The sequence below is a fragment of the Scardinius erythrophthalmus genome (genome assembly GCF_964197995.2).
Source record: "Scardinius erythrophthalmus genome assembly, chromosome: 20".
Taxonomy (NCBI): domain Eukaryota; kingdom Metazoa; phylum Chordata; class Actinopteri; order Cypriniformes; family Leuciscidae; genus Scardinius; species Scardinius erythrophthalmus.
In genome coordinates this window covers 20710070-20726392 of record NC_138240.1, presented here as the reverse complement: position 1 = coordinate 20726392, position 16323 = coordinate 20710070, and the positions used below count along the sequence as shown (strand labels likewise).

Below are 16323 nucleotides of genomic sequence, written 5' to 3'. Positions count from 1 at the left end.
GGATCACAAGATCACATGGGTGTTTGAATCGAGATGGCGATCTTTTAACGATTAATCGTGCAGCTCTACTGACTAGTAAGTGTAACCCTTAGCAAATAATGTCATTCTCCACTTGTTTCAGAGCAAGCCTGTACCTGTTTTCTGCGTCTGTCCGATGGCGACACTAATGCCGGCCACAGTGACAGGAAGGGTCGTGACTCCGGCGGAGGAAACCACAGCAGGAACTGAGACTACAGGAGGTGGTTTGGTCAGAGTCACCTGGGCGGTTTGATTGGGTCCTTGGGTTGGGACACGTGTCTGAATGAAAAGACATATAATGATTATGCACCCAGATGTATGTGAAAGGTTTAGTCCTAGGTGTGTGTGTTTGTGTGCTTACCAGTCTGGCCACCTGTAAGTTGGTGACAGTAGTTCCAGTGAGCACAGCTCCCGCTCTGGGTGCAGTGACTGCAGCTATCTGAGGGTTGCCTGTAGCCGCGGGTGTGGCGTGAACCTGCTGCGGCTGCTGAGTCGATGCAGCCTGCTGACCTTGAGCTACCGCTGCCATCTGCAGCTTCTGCTTCTTCAGCAACTCCTGGAGAGAACCAAATGTTAAAAAACACGACTAAAAAGAAAGTAGTAAACACTGCAACCAATGGTGAAATCAGTGCCCTGGTAATTATATTTTCTCCAACATAGAGCAGTTTATGCAAAAATGCCAAATATTGGTCAATATATTGGTCAATATATTGGTTAAAGGCACCTGTTAACTAGTTATTATAAAGGATAATTGGAAACATGAGGGTTCATTCCTGACAAACAACATGGAGGAAAGGTTTAGCGACACTAAGCAATTCTGTAATTGCATCTAGACTTTCTTCACCATAGTAAAACCTCAAAAGCAGACTAGGTCAGCAAAAGCAAGTCAGATATGGCCAGTGTTGGGCAAACTACTTGGAAAATATAGTGAGCTAAGCTAGCAGTTACTCTACATTAAATGTAGCTTCACTACACTGAAGCTACCACCCTGGGGAATGTAGCAAGCTAAGCTACAGCAATATGGCAAAAGTAGTTTACTACATCTAATTTAACTTTTATATTGAACCAACTTGACATTCCAAGTCAATGCTATCTCAGTGATCAATAAAACCGTCAGTCAAACAGATAGGCAGGCATAAATTGTCAGTTCAATTGTTTATTAAACAACTGTTCCAAACGTCCAAAACCAGGTGTGGAGAGTGTGTCATCTTTTTCCATTAAGTAAATTTCTCACGTGTCAGCCCAAGGATTGAGATTGGTACGTGATGTCACCGTCCGGAGCAGAAGGTGGACCATGCCAATGCACCCAAAAGCTGGTTGTAGGGCCCTATGAAATCCGTTTTATTTTTTCCCACATTCCAAATTCATTATTTTTTTTTTTTTTTCGTTTTAATGTTTCTGGACTCCCATTTTAATGGTTAAATTAAATTTTAGTAATCAAAAAGCATGAGCTTGAGCTTTGGAAATGCTTGGGAAAATGTAGCTTGTGTGGACGCTACCGCACTACTTGATCAAAAAAAGAGCTTCGCTACTGAAAAGCTATTTGCTTCAGAAAACAGTGACGCTACCACCACGCCACTGAGAAATGTAGTTAAACTAATAGCGACACTACCTTTAGCAACGCTATTTCCCAACACTGGATATGGCATCTTCTATACTAAGAGTATGTGTACCTGCTGAGGCTTTCCTACTGCTTTGATCTGTGGAGATGTAGCCTGTGGTTGTTGTTGTTGCTGCTGCTGTAACTGTTGCTGTCGGAGGAGCTGGAATTGAGCTTGAGTGAGTTGCTTACCCTGAGACAACTGCATACCTGGAGCTAGAGAAGCAAAAAAATGGTGTAAAAACACAACCATGGCAGACAGTCCAGCTAATTGTGGTTATATTAAAAAACAAACAATGCGGAAGTGTGACTCTCTGAATCGATTCGCCACCAGAGAACCCAAAACACGCATGGCTTCTCTAAGGATGGCATTTGGTCTACCTGGAGCCACCAGCGTGCGTGTTTGGGACTGACCCGGAGTCAGATTAGTGGACACCACAGCTGATGCGGTCACCGGGGTAACGGCTCTCACGCTCTGACCCGTCGCTATGGTAACGACCTCTGCTGGGGCAGCTGTTGTAGGCACTGTTCTCTGCTGAGTGTGAACCACCTGAGCTGTGGCTGTTCCTGCCGTCTGCGGGAGCAAATATTTGACAAATAAACAGAATAAAGTGGTACAAATGAAGAAAAACCTACACAACAAAATAATAATGAATTGAGTCAATTCATTTTAAATCAAATGTGTGCTGTATGAGGGTGGTCAGGACTCACAGACAGGGCTCCAGGTATGACTGGAGATGCCAGACGTTTATTCGCCTGGAACTGACTGGGAGGAACTCCAGCCACAGTGTTTACAATCACATTCCCACTCACTGTAGCCGTCGCTGAAGTTTAAATAGAAATATACATGAATGAGCACTCATGTCAACAGCACTCACAACTGTAACAACAAGCACAGTAAAAAGTTGTGTAATGTGATGATACCTGGTTGGATGCTTGTGCCCACTGCAGTGGTCTTGATAGCTCCAGTCTTGAGAACCAACAAAAACAAAACAAGATCAACTTATTACACCTCAGTAATCGTATATAACAATCTACTGTTCAAAAGTTTGGGGTCAGTACAGTTTTTATTGTGAAGAAATTAATACTTGAAGTTGCATTAAATTGATCAAAATTGACAGTAAAGACATTTATAATACTACAAAAGATTTCTAAGTCATATAAATGCAAAACTTGTATATCACGGTTTGTACAAAAATATTGAGCAGCATATTGAGCTGTTTGATAATAATATAACAGCAACAATAGCTACATTTCCATTACCCTTCAAATAAATACGTCAATATATCCCATATATCGCAAAAAAAGTTTTTTTAGACAAATCGAAATACGTAAACCTACCAACATCCGTAACCATGATTGTTGGAATGATTTATCTCGAGAGGAAAAATAAAAACGTTTTAGTCGCATAACATCGGTTAATGGCCATTTCGCAATAATTTTTTTTTTATCGACATTTAGAAAATAAATCGCAAAAGTCTTGCGGAAAAAATCTGCAATGGAAACCAGGCTACATTTAACATTTAGCATATTAGAATGGTTTCTGAAGCCTTGGAGAGCATTTAACTTCTTTCAAAAACCTCACAAATCTTAATGACCCCAAACTTTTGAATGTTAGTGTATATATGTAAAACATAGGTATTCTATAGAAATGGCTAAGACCTGGTATTAACTAGGGGTGGGAATCTTTTACCATCTCACGATTCGATTCGATTCCGATTCTTGAGGCCACGATTCGATTCAAAATCGATTTTCGATTCAAAAAGATTTTCGATTCAAAACAATTCGATTTTATTCATAATGATTTCTAATCAGGTTTCTGATCATGATCTACTCTCATCTGCTTTGCTATACAGAATGACAAACATAATGACAGACATTAAAGTGTCTTTTTCACATTTATTAAGTTCAATTCTCAGGGAAGTGCCTTTTATCAAAAACATTGAAAAAATGTTTTTACTTGGTACTTTTAAAGCAAAGTATTTATGATGACCCATAACGAACTTACTTCTAATACTTCCTATATTAATTTTATTAATAAAACAAATGGAAGTGATTTGGCAAGTCAACTGTAAGGTTACATTTGCAAGCATATGTCCCAACATTGCTGAGAACCAACAGGAAAATAAATGTGTGCTTGTACTAGCAGCATACTTGTAGTAAATTAATACAAACTTCAGCATATTCTGAATCTCTAGCATAGTAGCATTTAATAATAGACTTCTAACCAACATCCTCTTGTTATTTCCAATTAGCAATATAATCCTTCATACAAAAAAAAAAACATTTTGCTGTAGCAAATTCACAAACAGTTTTCGTTCAAAAATATAGAATTATGTACCAGAAGCTATCATAACGTATAATGCTTGTGGACTTATGCATATTCTGAATAATTAGTAACATACAAAGTCGCTCTTGACTTATAGTACACAACTAAATAATAAAGAGTTATGACTTGAAATGTTTGCTGTATACCACAATCAAAAACAGCTTATACAAAGAAAGTGAATGAACATCTGCAGAGAGTAACTTACAGTCAAAATGTAACTTTTTGTGACTGGCATTGCACATTTGGCGCTCAGCCATCATGCGTCCGTTATGTGCGCGTCTCTGTTATGTGCACGCCACAGACTGTCCGCGCACGTGCACGTCCGCTTCAGAGTTCCGCCTTTTGCGTTCCGTCAATGTTACGTTATTAGAATTTTTATTTTTTTAGAAAATCGATTTTTGACATTTGTGAATCGATTCAGAATCGTCCACGTCCCGAATCGCGATTCATCTAAGAATCGATTTTTTCCCCCACCCCTAGTATTAACATTCACCTTGTAATTGTAATGGTAATTTACAGCTATATACAGGTGTATGCAAGGTCCAGTGTGACATTTAACATGCAGTATTATAGGAGTCTAACCAGTACAGCGGTGTTGGGGACTGCTGCTGCTCCGGGTTGGTTGGGCTGAGGCACTCCGGTGGCCTGTGTGCCTGCAGCAGTGGCCTGTGGCTGGGCTTGAGTCTGTGCGGCAGCTCCCTGAGGCTGGGCGGCTCCTGTAGTCTGCTGCTGTTGTTGCTGGGCTAACTGCTGAGCCCTCTGCTGTTCGGCTAGTGCCTAGGGAGGAAAAGAAAGGAGGGTTGAAAAATTATAAATAAAAGTTTGGGGTTGGTAAGATTTTTTAATGTTTTTAAACTCTCTTATGCAAAGCTACATTTATTTGATCAAAAATGTTAATATTCTGAAGTATTACAATAATTTTTTTAATTAATTTTAATTAAAAAACAACAACATACTGATCCCAAAATTGTATCGGTAGTGTATATGTATTTGATGTGCAACTCAAACTGGAAAATGGATGTTTTAAGCAGTTCTCAAACTAAATCACCTTCTTCTCTTTTGCGATTCTCTCTGCTCTCTGAGAGGCAACCTGGATAGGAGGCAGAGGCTTGTCGTAGCTTATCCCGCTGTACACACAAAGAAAAAATGAGATGCGGTTTAAACATAAATGAATATCAAATGTGACTAAATATGTACAATATATTGAAGACTGTATCTGCCAATATTGAGCTTTTTTTTATGATCAGTATCAGTCCAAAATGTCAAATATTAGAAGTTGATAACTTCAGGACATTTTGTACAAGCACAGCGGAGAGTCAATACCTCTCAGCCAGCACAGAGGCATGCTTGGGGTTCTTCTGGAATGGATTCATGCCCAGTCTAGAAACAAAAACACCCAAAAATTTTGAAGAGGATTCCATTTTTGCTTTGACAAAATTACAATAAAATATTTAAAAAAATTTTTTTTTGCATCATTCAAGTTGATTTTAATGTTGTTTGTGTGTTGGACACTGCCTACACATACAGTGGTTTTATGGGTGGGCTCCTCTTGCTAGCGATGATTTTCATTAGCTCAAAACGGCTGTTGTACAACTGGATCTGTGTAGCGTTGTCATCCTGTGTGTAGATCTGACATGTGCGCAGAGGACGACTGTTCTTGGACTGCGCAGGAAAGGAAGCGTTACCAAACCAAAATCAGCCAATAACACATAAAAAATTTCAATTCAATTCAATTCACATTTATTTGTATAGCGCTTTTCACAATACACATTGTTTCAAAGCAGCTTTACAGAAAATGCATAATGTGAGTCCACATTACAATTTAGAGGTAACTGTCTAAGTTATGTATTTCAGAAATGTACATATACAAATCAGTTAGCTAAAAAATTATTAATTTAAACAATGTAATAATTTGGCTCTGCAGTAATTAGAAAAAATCTTTACATTGTTTTGTTGTTTTTTAAATGTTTTACATACCTTATAAATGCTCTTGGTCTTGTTCTTCTTAGGGTTAGCTTCATATATTAGCTGTAGGACAATAATGTCACAAAGAAAATGTTAAAGAAAATGTAAAAAAAAACAACTCACAACCAGGTGATACTGGTACAATCTCTCACCTTGCCCTCCTCTCTTGGAATGATGACGTTCTCGTAGCGGCTACGGCATTGCTTTGGCGAGCGGTAAATCCTGCTGCAGGAGTTGACCACATCGCTCACCAAGTCCCAGTTAGGAGTGTGAGCTGGAGACACGATGGTCAGGTTCAGAGGAAGTTCCAGTAACTGCTTTACAGCCTGTGAAAATAGGGGGAAAGAGAATTACAACCTCAGCTTATCCATCCAACACACAACTGTGTGGTCATAATACTTATGAAACGATAATGTGATAACGTGATTGATCTAGTACCTGCAGCAGGGCCCAGTCCTCACTGATGAGCCACTCAGGGTTGTCCTGTCCGGCCTCCATGGCTGGTTTGAGCAGTGAGGGAAGAGGTTTGGCGAAGGGAGCCTGTTGCTTCAGAGAGAAGTTCTTTTTCTGATCTTTGCCTTCCCGCCTTACCTTGAGCAGACTGGCCTTGTCAAAGAGAGAGCGCGGAGGAATCACTGATTCTCCATGGCCCTTCTTTTTCTTGCGTCCCAGAGCTGACGAGAGCGGGGAGAGGGAAAGATAGAGAATTTAGCATCTGTTTGAGCACAGCAAGTTCAGACGTCGGCAGCGTTTCTTGAGCAGTCAAACCTGATGGGTCCATGTGTCTCTTGCGCTCTTTGCGGACGTAGACCGGGGGCAGTTTGGACTCAGGCATGGGCGCAGTGTCATACATGAGGCAGATTACAGAGTCAATGTAGATATCATTATCATCCTGCGGAGGAGTTGGGGGAGTCCACAGCTACAAAATAAAGCAACAGTAAGAGTTAGAAACAATTTTCAGGCTTTCTGATTAAATATTGGGGTGAATCAAAATTTTTTTTTTTTTTTTTTTAAGAATTTCACACCAAAATCAAAAACAAATAAAATGTATTTACCTAAAAAATTCAAAATAAAAAGACAAATATAAATATAATTTTGGGGTAAAATGTGTTTTTGTGAGATTCGCCCTAAACACTTTAAAAGTGTGCAGTCTTCAACTTACCGGCATTAATTCTGTCTGTCCATCATTCTCAAACACATACTCCTGTAAAGAGGATAGGGAAAAGTTATCGAATCTACACTACATGACATAACTTTCTACTGAAAAGCACATTAGAATATATTTGTACCATGTTGTATGCATCCTCTCTGGTGTAGGTGAACAGATCCTCCTCATCTTCTAGGATCATTTGTTCCTCTTTCTCCACCTTCACTTTCTGTTGCTGCTGCAGCTCCCAGCCTCTCTTAGCAGCCTCTATGCGCTCCTGCAACTCACACAAACACTGACAATTAAACAATCTGTATTGAAGTATTTACAGGGTGGGCATAACACATTCATTGTCATATCTAAAATCATTTTCATACCTTTATAACCTGTTCGTCCTCGCTGATGTGCAGATACTCCAGATAGTGCAGTGCGTATCTCTCAATAGGAGTCAGCTAGACAACACACCACAAACTTCAATCAATACATCACAGCTCTTCCTCATTTTTCGGAATGTATTTTTATGTGTCAGAAATGTATAGTTTAAAAGTGTGGGGTCAGTAAGATTTTTTTTTAATGAGTACTTTTATTCAGCATGGATGCATTAAATTGATCAAAATTGATAGTAAAGACATTTATAATTTTACAGAAAGATTTCTATTTAAAATAATACTGAAAAAATGTATCACGGTTTGCACAAAATAGTAAGCAGCATAACTATTTTTAACAAACATAATAAGAATTTTTATGTGCCACTGAAGACTGGAGTAATGATGCTGAAAATATATAACAATGTTCAAGGCATAAAAACACGTACAAGATCAAAGAAATGTTCAAGAAACATTAATTTTCTATAACCTCACCTGCTCCATCACTGCCGCCAGCTCCTCTAACTGAGACGTCTCCTCTCTCATCCCCTCCTCCACTTCAATCTCTTTCTGTCCTCCTACTTCCTCTTTATCACTTTTCACATCTCTGTTTACCTCCGTCTTCTCCTCCTCATCTTCATGTTGGGTGTCCAGTCGGATGGTATTCAGGGCCTGGATGTAGGGTCTGGCCACGTGAGGGGGGATGGATTCAGATGGGGAGGGCTCCTGGTGGAGGACCACAAACTCTTCCACTTTCTCTCCAGAGCCGGCCTCTACCTCAAACAGATCCTGAATGGTGCGCTGTGAAAGGCCAGCACATATTCATAATGTGAGCATTATGTGGCTTGTGAGAGTCAGGCTCTGTTCCCAAACCTAGTGAGCTGCCTCATTGTCTACTTCCTATATAGGTCACATCCCAACTGAAATGTAATCTTATAACTTAATAAGTTTTGAAACCGTCCCTCAATGTAAAAAATTACAGTAATCACATGACCATAAAAGTGCAAGATTTGGTGTACACGAAGTAAACGGCTGTACATGTGTGTTTACCTGTGTTAAAAAGGCCAGAGTGTAATCCATGCCCTGTGCAGCTACCTCTCGTATAAGGTCTTTAGTGCCATTCTTCAAGAGCTTCTCCTCAATGGAGTTCCCGCTCTCCAACCTGACAGAGCACAGCGTCAGTATAAAAGCTTACAAAAATAAACCTGACAAGTAACTTAAATTGAATTTGTCCATCGGTCTGACCTGTATATGTGGATGTCTTTGGAGCGACCGATCTTGTCACACCACTCCTGCGTGCGCATGTCCATGCTGGGATTTAGGTCTGTGTCGTAAAACACAATTGTATCTGCGTCAAACACGTGACCCATGGCCGAGCAGCAGCGATTGGTCAGGATGGTGCAGAAGATCTGTCTGTTGCGGTTAAACCTTTTGACCTGCACCTGAAATCAAACGGGACATGAGAAACAAGATAAGTTAAGTATTGCATTTTCAATACAAGATGACAAAGATCACATAGTAGTGGTGTTAATGGTGTTTAATTGAAATGTAAGCATCTTTTGAGGCTCTAAATCAACTAAATCAAAAAGGCAGGGAAGAACACTCAATGATATGGCCTTTCGATTATAGCCCAGACACCACTACAGCCTCAGTGGGACCAGGACTTAGCCAGAGCAACAGAGAGTAACAGTGAATATATTACTCCAGGTATCTTACCCGTCTCTCCTCCAGTGACAGACTCTCATCCAGCCGTACATAGGTGAGGTGATGGTGGTCTAAGAAGGCCTCCAGTATGTCTAGCATGCTAGCCATCTGGGTGAATATCAGAACTCGTCTGTTCTCGACGCTCAGCTTCTGCAGCAGGATGGACAGCGCTTCTAGTTTTCCTGCAATCAGATACAGGAACATTACATCACATCAAAATTAATACCATTATAACGGTTTTATTTTATACTTTTTAACAGCTGGTTGCAGCCCAAGATTGCCAAGCCATATTTTTTATGTTTTTTCCATGGCATTCTGTTATTGCGGGATTATCCAAGTTGGAAAGGAAGACACAATCTGACAGTTTACAACTGGGTAAAATAAGCTGCAAAAGTGGGCCAAACTTTATACTGATATTTATGGATTATAAAGGTGACTAGTATAAAACACACTCTACCGGTCAAAAGTTTGGGATTGGTAAGATTTTTTAAGTTTTTGAAAGTAGTCTCTTATGGCTCACCACGGCTGCATTTATTTAAGCAAAAATGCAGTAACAGCAATATTATGAAATATAATTACAGTTTAAAATAACTTTTTTTAAATGTAATTTGTTCCTGTGATGCAAAGCTGAATTTTCAGCATCATTACTCCAGTCTTCAGTGTCACATAGGATGGATAGAAGAATATACAATTACCCCTTTTCCACCAAGACAGTGCTGGTGCCGGTTCGGAGCCGGTGCCTACTCGCGAACCAGTTCTTTGTGTTTCGACAGCCAAAGAACCGGTTCTCGGCCAGGAAAATTGGTTCCAAAGTGGCACTAACTCTTTGCTGGACTAGAACCGTTCTTTTACCACGTCATGCTTACGTTGGGGGCTGGGGGCGTTGTTACTGCCGAACTTCTTCTCGAACGTAACTTCCGTCTATATCCAGACGAGCAGCACAAATGTGTTCTAAACGTCTTCTTCTAACCCCAATATAGGATTGCAAAGCCAGGAGAAACATTTGAAGAAAGACGATGTAGTCCGCCATTGTAATTGTTATGCTTGAAGTTGGCAAAAGCTAAGACGTATGGCAACGTACATCGTGACGTAACGACGTCGTTCGCTGGGCTCTCTAGTCAGTGGAAAAACAAACAGGTTCTGAGAAGGTTCGCAAGTTGAACCAACTTTGAAGCAGCACCAGTTCCGAACCAGTTCTTTTTTGGTGGAAAAGGGGTAAATTATATGCTCAACTAAATATCAGTAGTATTTGTAATATTCAAATCTGAAGGAAAAAGAGCTGAGGTGCTGCTGTGCATACCTGAATCCATCTCAAGCATGTGTATATCAGGGAAGCTGGTGACAGGAGGACAGGCTAAGGTCCGGATCTCTGTGTTGTGTGGAGCAGACACTTCCTGTAGCAGGCGCCTGAATGATTTTTGTGCTATACTGTAAAATGGTGGAGGATTAGATGCATACAGCTGAGGGGGTGGGGCCACAGCAGCGGGAAGTATGCAGGAGAACCTAAAATATAACAGGAAGCAGAATTAGATCACGAAAAGCTCACAAAACTGCGATTCACAAAAGAGTTCATAGTCAAATCCAGACCTCTTCAACAAGATGCATGCTGCCGCCTCCTGCTCCGTGTTGGAGAGAATCGCTGAGCGGAGTGGAGCCACTGTGGACACGTATGTCTGCTGAGCCCTGATGCAACTGTCTCTGCCAACCCAGGACCAGCGGGAGTGCTGGGGAGCGGGGAAGGCCGGTGGAGGGCGTCCCTCATAAATGCAGCAGCTTTTGATTAAGTCTGAACCATACAGCACAGAGCGCGAGGACCGCCTTTCGTTCGCATGAAATAAACTAGCCAGACGCTCTTTCAGCTGCCTGTTTCTTTCCTCACTTGACTCCTAAAGAGACACAGAGACAAGGTTCTATTCAACTATTCAATGGACCTCATTATTTCCTTTAACATGTCTTCCAAACTTACCTGTGTTGTGGCATTAGCTGAGTGTTTAGCGTTTGTTTCCGTGTCTGTGGTAGCTGGAGTGGCTGTGGTTGCCATGTTGGTTGCTTTATGGAAACAGGCAGAAAGAGAGCTTAAGTTTAAATGATCTAAGACAGCAGTAGAATATCACATATTTAGGTCAGTGGTTCTCAACCAGGGGGCCGGGAACAACTAGCCGCTTTCAAAGGGGCACAAAATGGCTTACATTTTTTTATTTGACTGATTTCAAAAATGTCTAGAACTGAAATAAATAATACAATAAAACTTTCATTTTTAAAATTTCTATAAATATAATTTTGCCTAGCAACGTCAAGCTCTAACATTTAATAAGGTAGAGTTACAAAAAATACAAGAGTTGCATAAATACAAAAAAAGTAAAATAAAAACTAAACAAAAAAGTAAAATACAGCAGTTAAGATTATACAAGATACATTTACATATGACAAAAATTCTAAAACTTTTTTTAACTAGTTTTTAAATGAGCTTACTACATAAAAATGTTGTCTACTTGCATTTAATAATCAGGTAGAAATTGTCTATTAGTGATTAAAAATAATGTTATAAAAGCTTATAAAATCACAAATAACTAGAAAGGTCATGTAAATTAATTGAGCATTAAGAGGGTAAACCCTGAAAAACTGAGCTCTTGAAAATTTTGGAATTATGTAATTAGATTATTTATTTGAGCTTTTTTTTGCATTTTATTTTTATTTAGCACTATTTGTGGGGAGAGAGAGGAATGGAATCATTCAGGAAATCATTTTACTATAATTTTATGTTAAATTATAAATTTTATTTGATATCTTTTAATTATACAAAAAAAAAGTTTTTTTATTTTTATTTTAATATATAACCAGCCCTATTTGCTATAAATAACAACAAACAAACATTGAAAACAAGTAGCTAAAAGCAGGTACTGGAACAACAAGTTGCAGAAACATTTTAACCTACATAGATGTCATTTAAAATGTCCTTTTGTTGGCAAAAAGGTTGAGAACCACTGATTTAAGTGATGGTCGATCACTATTGAGAATAACAGTCAGCTTTAGGATGGAGCAGTGTCTCACCTTGTGGTGTGGAGGGCGCAGGGGGTGGCGTGCCTGAGGAGTTCTGGACAGGCACAGCCTGGGGCACGGTAGGCATCACCATTGGTGGTCCCTGTGGCCTGAGAAGAGGCTGTCCGGGGGCTGACACAATCTGCAGGATGTTGCCTAATGCAGACACATACATAAGCGTCGCATTAGGCCACTGAACACACATAAAATCAACTGGCACAAGTGACTGAACATGGTAATGAAATGAGACAGAGAGAGGATGAACACGGGCTGGACATTACCGAGTGTACCTTGGAGCTGCAGGGGCTGGCCGGTGGTGAGCTGCCGCAGCTGACTCGGGGACAAGGTGAACTTGTTTCCCTGGAACTGCAAGGTCACAGGGGTCTCTGGCTGGGTGATGCGGCCCTGTCCAACTAACTGAGCAACCTTCACCACATCTCCACCTTCAGTAGGGAAAAATGATTAATGTTAAATTACAGTGCAAAGCAGCTGAAAATTTCTCTGAAAAAAAAACAAAAAAAAAACATTTGAGTTAGTTTCGGGGTGAGCACGGAAAGAAACATGCGTGACCAGGGTGTGTTAAACGAAAGACACTTTCACAAACAAAACCTTACAAATAAAAACCTGAAACAAACAAACTGAAATCAGTCTGACCTGTTTAGCAGAGCGAATAAAAGTGGGTGCAAATCTTTGTTCGTTTAAAAGGTTTTCCATGTAACAATAGTTACATGTGACATGGGGAGCAGCACCCACAAGCCTGATGCTCTTTTCACCCACAGAAGGACAATAGCCGTATTTCCACTGTCGGGCCAAAAGCGAGCGTGCTAGTGCGTAGCGTTTCTGCCAGTAGCGTTTCCACTGTCACTTCCGTGGGTTTATAGCCCGCCAAATACCTTGTTTCAAAGCTGGCCAACTGGGGCTTGAGGAGTGGTCATGAACAAAGGCAGAGTTTATCGGAGTCAGGAGATGGTCAACACCGCTGCTCATTTCCCATGTTTTTATATCAAGCTACCAGCTAACAAAAACTTTTAAGACATTGAAAACAATTTTTAGCTGTAAACTCACTTTCAGACACCAGCGAGTGTATGAAATAATTTCTGATTGCAATTCGATGGGGATTCTGATCACAGTATGATGCAGAAATGTATTTATATGCAATGCTGAAGGATACTTATGCTAATCATTTCCATTATAAATACACATATGATTAAGATTAGGAACAAAGACAAATCATATGCATGTATTTATTTGGTTTCATCTCTCTCTTCCCTGTGCCGTTATTTATCCCGGACTAATGCATCCAACATGGCATAAATTACATATACTCCGGTTACTCATATAACTCTTGTTCTCTGTCCGTGAGCTCCCTCTGCTCTAGCTGAAAGGATAACAGTATAGTGAGACAGGAGAGATGTCATTCTTACTAAAGAAATGTGACATAAACATGACATTTTATCAATATTGTATCACATACTAAACAGAAGCAGGTGCAGCTGAATAAGTATGCATGTTCTCTTTTTATGTGAGATAATGATAAACACCAGTTTGATTCAGAATGATTGATGTGCACTCTGACAGTAATTTATTAATTTGTGTCAGCTGCAACATTTTTCCTTGTAAATCATTTGTCAAATATCGAGTCTTAAACTCTTTAAGCAAAGACCAAACGTTCACTTCTGTGAAGCTCATTTTGCAATCAAGCAGTAGCGCTGCGGGGCTACTGGTACGACAGTGGAAACGCAACTTGATTTTGGCCTCGTGGCTCAAGGTCTGAGGCTATTGGCCCCACCCAGCTCATTTTTAGCCCTAGTGCGCCCTGGCCCAACAGTGGAAAAACAGCTTATGAAATAAACGGCTCTGAAGAGAAGCTGCACTGAAACGATAGGGAGGCAAAATCATATTAGAAAGCTTCTGGATCATCCTTCAGCTGAACTGCACAAAAAACAAAGATTAGTCATTAAAATGCAGAATGGAAACCAGAATAAAGGGAAGGGAATAAATATGTCAAAAAAAGAAGTGAAAAACTGGAGGCAGCGGGTGCAGTCCGGAGAGAGATCTGGTGGACTCATGCTTGTTTACGAAGGGTGAGGAGAGAAACCACCGTAGGTCATCTGCTGAAGCCAAAGATTTTTACACTTCAAATCAGACTGGAGATATGCCAGCAGACACGGTGTCGATTTGTTTGCAGACACACTACGGGTTGAATTTTCACCATTAGTTTCTCTGGCGGAGGTCTGTATGAAAGCTAGCCCACTTCAGCAGAGACGTACCGTTGTCTCTGATCTTTACTCAGGTTGTTTACTGCTGTGCTTGAGCGCATGATAATAAGGAAACGTTTAAGTGCAGGTGCACAAGGGAGAGTGCAGAGGAGAGGGCCGATCTGCTGTCGGTGATGGGGAGGCCACTTACTAGGCAAGCGTGCCTGGGCCTGGGAGCTGAGCACCAGCCTCTGGGTTACCAAACTGGGCTGGAGGGGGTGGGCGGCAGGGGCGTGAGGGGTCACAGCAGGCATAGCAGTGACCCCGGTCACACCCATAGCCAGAGGGGTAGAGGGGGGGTTAGGGGTGGCTCCCGATAAGAGTGGTCCTGTTGAGCTTTTGATTGCGGAGGCTAAGGAAAAAGAGGTGGAGTTAACAATCTCAACAGACCACTCAAAGCAAATGTAATGGGGGTGGAAGATTAAAGAAAATCTGTTATTTGGGACATACAATCAATGTTATATTATTTATTATATTATACAGATGTTTGTTGAGTGGTGCTTGCCACAGTGCTAGAAAGTTGCGCACGGATAAATTGCATTGCTATGTGATTGCTTAAAGTCCCCATGAAATCAAAATGTATGTAAAGATGCAGCGTTTATAATAAATGATTTATCCGTGCGCATTATTTATGTTAAATACCTTTGTCCTTCTACTCTTGCAGTGACATCTCTTCTATGACGATGTGTGCAACTCACATGAGATAACAGCAATTAACAAACAACAATGATGGAATCAATTCCCAACTGACAAATATAGAAGAAAAAAATAATACAGTAATTTCCATTTCATGCCGACTTATAGTTCAGGATAATTCAACCGAAAATGAAAATTCTAGGGATTTCAGCGAAGCCTCAGAAAACATAACTTATGATATATTAGTTTAAGTAATAAACTAACACCAAGATCAGAGATGGCAACAAACAACACATAAAAAAACATGTAAATAGAGATTCCTAGGAACAAATAACTGACATGAGCATGTTTTCTGGGGAGGAGACCATCTGCATCAAAAAGCATCTGCAAAAATATCATACCACTTCACAAAAACTTGTAAATTGTGAGTTATGGGTCTAAGTGTGGGAACACGTTTGTGTAAGAAGTTAGGGTCTTACCCTGTGCGGAAGTGGTTGTGGTAAGAGGTGATTTGCCCCTGGGTTGTGTGCTAGGAGCAGCAGTAACAGGGTTGGTAGTGGTGGTGGGGGCAGTAGTCACAGCAGTGGCACGAGGGGCTTGAGTGGTGCTGCTAGTCATGGGAACAAGACGTCCCTCTGGTTTAGTCCCATACTGCACTGGCTGGAACAACCTGAAGTTACAAACATCCAACAGTCAGCATCAATTCATCTGGTCCTTTCCTGTGGTACATTGTCATCTCCCCATCATACATGTCATAATATGCTCAATAAAAACAAAAGTAGTATACACTACTATACTGTGTAAAAAAATACCAATGTATTAAGAAATATACCGATTATATTTAACAAGAACCAGTTCCATAATTACATCATTCTAGGAAGTGAAATGATTTTTGGTGTGAAAACAATTGCACCAACATCAGTATTAACACCGTATTGTGATATTATTAGGTTTGTCTCATTTACAAACATTATGCCCTGTTATTACTGTAGGGGAATTTACAGCGAACCACAGTCAAGGTTCATCATGCTTGTTTACATTACAGAATTCATTATGATATGAGAGTGGTGGGTCTTTAAGAATGGACACCTCATAGGTTTGATCTTGCATGGTCTGGGTCGTGCTGGTGGGTCGCGTGCACTGTAGATCTCTTCGATCAGCTGTTTGGTCATTCTGAGTTTTGGCAGAGCCTCCTCTGCCTCATAACGAGTCAACTTGCCCTCGTTACTAATCAGGTCAAACAGTGACATATCTACAGTCTG

General features: G+C 40.5%; 1 protein-coding gene across 9 annotated transcripts in view; it reads right to left on the bottom strand.

The window, feature by feature from the left end:
- ep400 (E1A binding protein p400) overlaps nucleotides 1-16323 on the bottom strand; it is a 37024-nt gene that overhangs the window by 5633 nt on the left and 15068 nt on the right. For 5 of the 9 annotated variants that reach the window (XM_081349224.1, XM_081349230.1, XM_081349225.1 and 2 more), the window contains exons 21-49: nucleotides 16151-16320; nucleotides 15541-15731; nucleotides 14577-14777; nucleotides 12449-12610; nucleotides 12180-12323; nucleotides 11095-11177; nucleotides 10716-11014; nucleotides 10429-10631; nucleotides 9141-9310; nucleotides 8670-8866; nucleotides 8475-8586; nucleotides 7920-8225; nucleotides 7437-7511; nucleotides 7202-7336; nucleotides 7075-7116; nucleotides 6681-6831; nucleotides 6351-6586; nucleotides 6065-6238; nucleotides 5925-5975; nucleotides 5473-5609; nucleotides 5271-5327; nucleotides 4996-5074; nucleotides 4530-4724; nucleotides 2543-2588; nucleotides 2330-2442; nucleotides 2000-2192; nucleotides 1692-1834; nucleotides 380-574; nucleotides 135-297 (exon numbers count right to left, since the gene is read on the bottom strand). In XM_081349224.1, the coding sequence (XP_081205350.1) occupies nucleotides 135-297; nucleotides 380-574; nucleotides 1692-1834; nucleotides 2000-2192; nucleotides 2330-2442; nucleotides 2543-2588; nucleotides 4530-4724; nucleotides 4996-5074; nucleotides 5271-5327; nucleotides 5473-5609; nucleotides 5925-5975; nucleotides 6065-6238; nucleotides 6351-6586; nucleotides 6681-6831; nucleotides 7075-7116; nucleotides 7202-7336; nucleotides 7437-7511; nucleotides 7920-8225; nucleotides 8475-8586; nucleotides 8670-8866; nucleotides 9141-9310; nucleotides 10429-10631; nucleotides 10716-11014; nucleotides 11095-11177; nucleotides 12180-12323; nucleotides 12449-12610; nucleotides 14577-14777; nucleotides 15541-15731; nucleotides 16151-16320 (4423 nt within the window). The remainder of the gene's footprint in view (nucleotides 1-134; nucleotides 298-379; nucleotides 575-1691; nucleotides 1835-1999; nucleotides 2193-2329; nucleotides 2443-2542; nucleotides 2589-4529; nucleotides 4725-4995; nucleotides 5075-5270; nucleotides 5328-5472; nucleotides 5610-5924; nucleotides 5976-6064; nucleotides 6239-6350; nucleotides 6587-6680; nucleotides 6832-7074; nucleotides 7117-7201; nucleotides 7337-7436; nucleotides 7512-7919; nucleotides 8226-8474; nucleotides 8587-8669; nucleotides 8867-9140; nucleotides 9311-10428; nucleotides 10632-10715; nucleotides 11015-11094; nucleotides 11178-12179; nucleotides 12324-12448; nucleotides 12611-14576; nucleotides 14778-15540; nucleotides 15732-16150; nucleotides 16321-16323) is intronic. The other 4 variants (XM_081349226.1, XM_081349232.1, XM_081349227.1 and 1 more) reach the window with 3 other exon arrangements.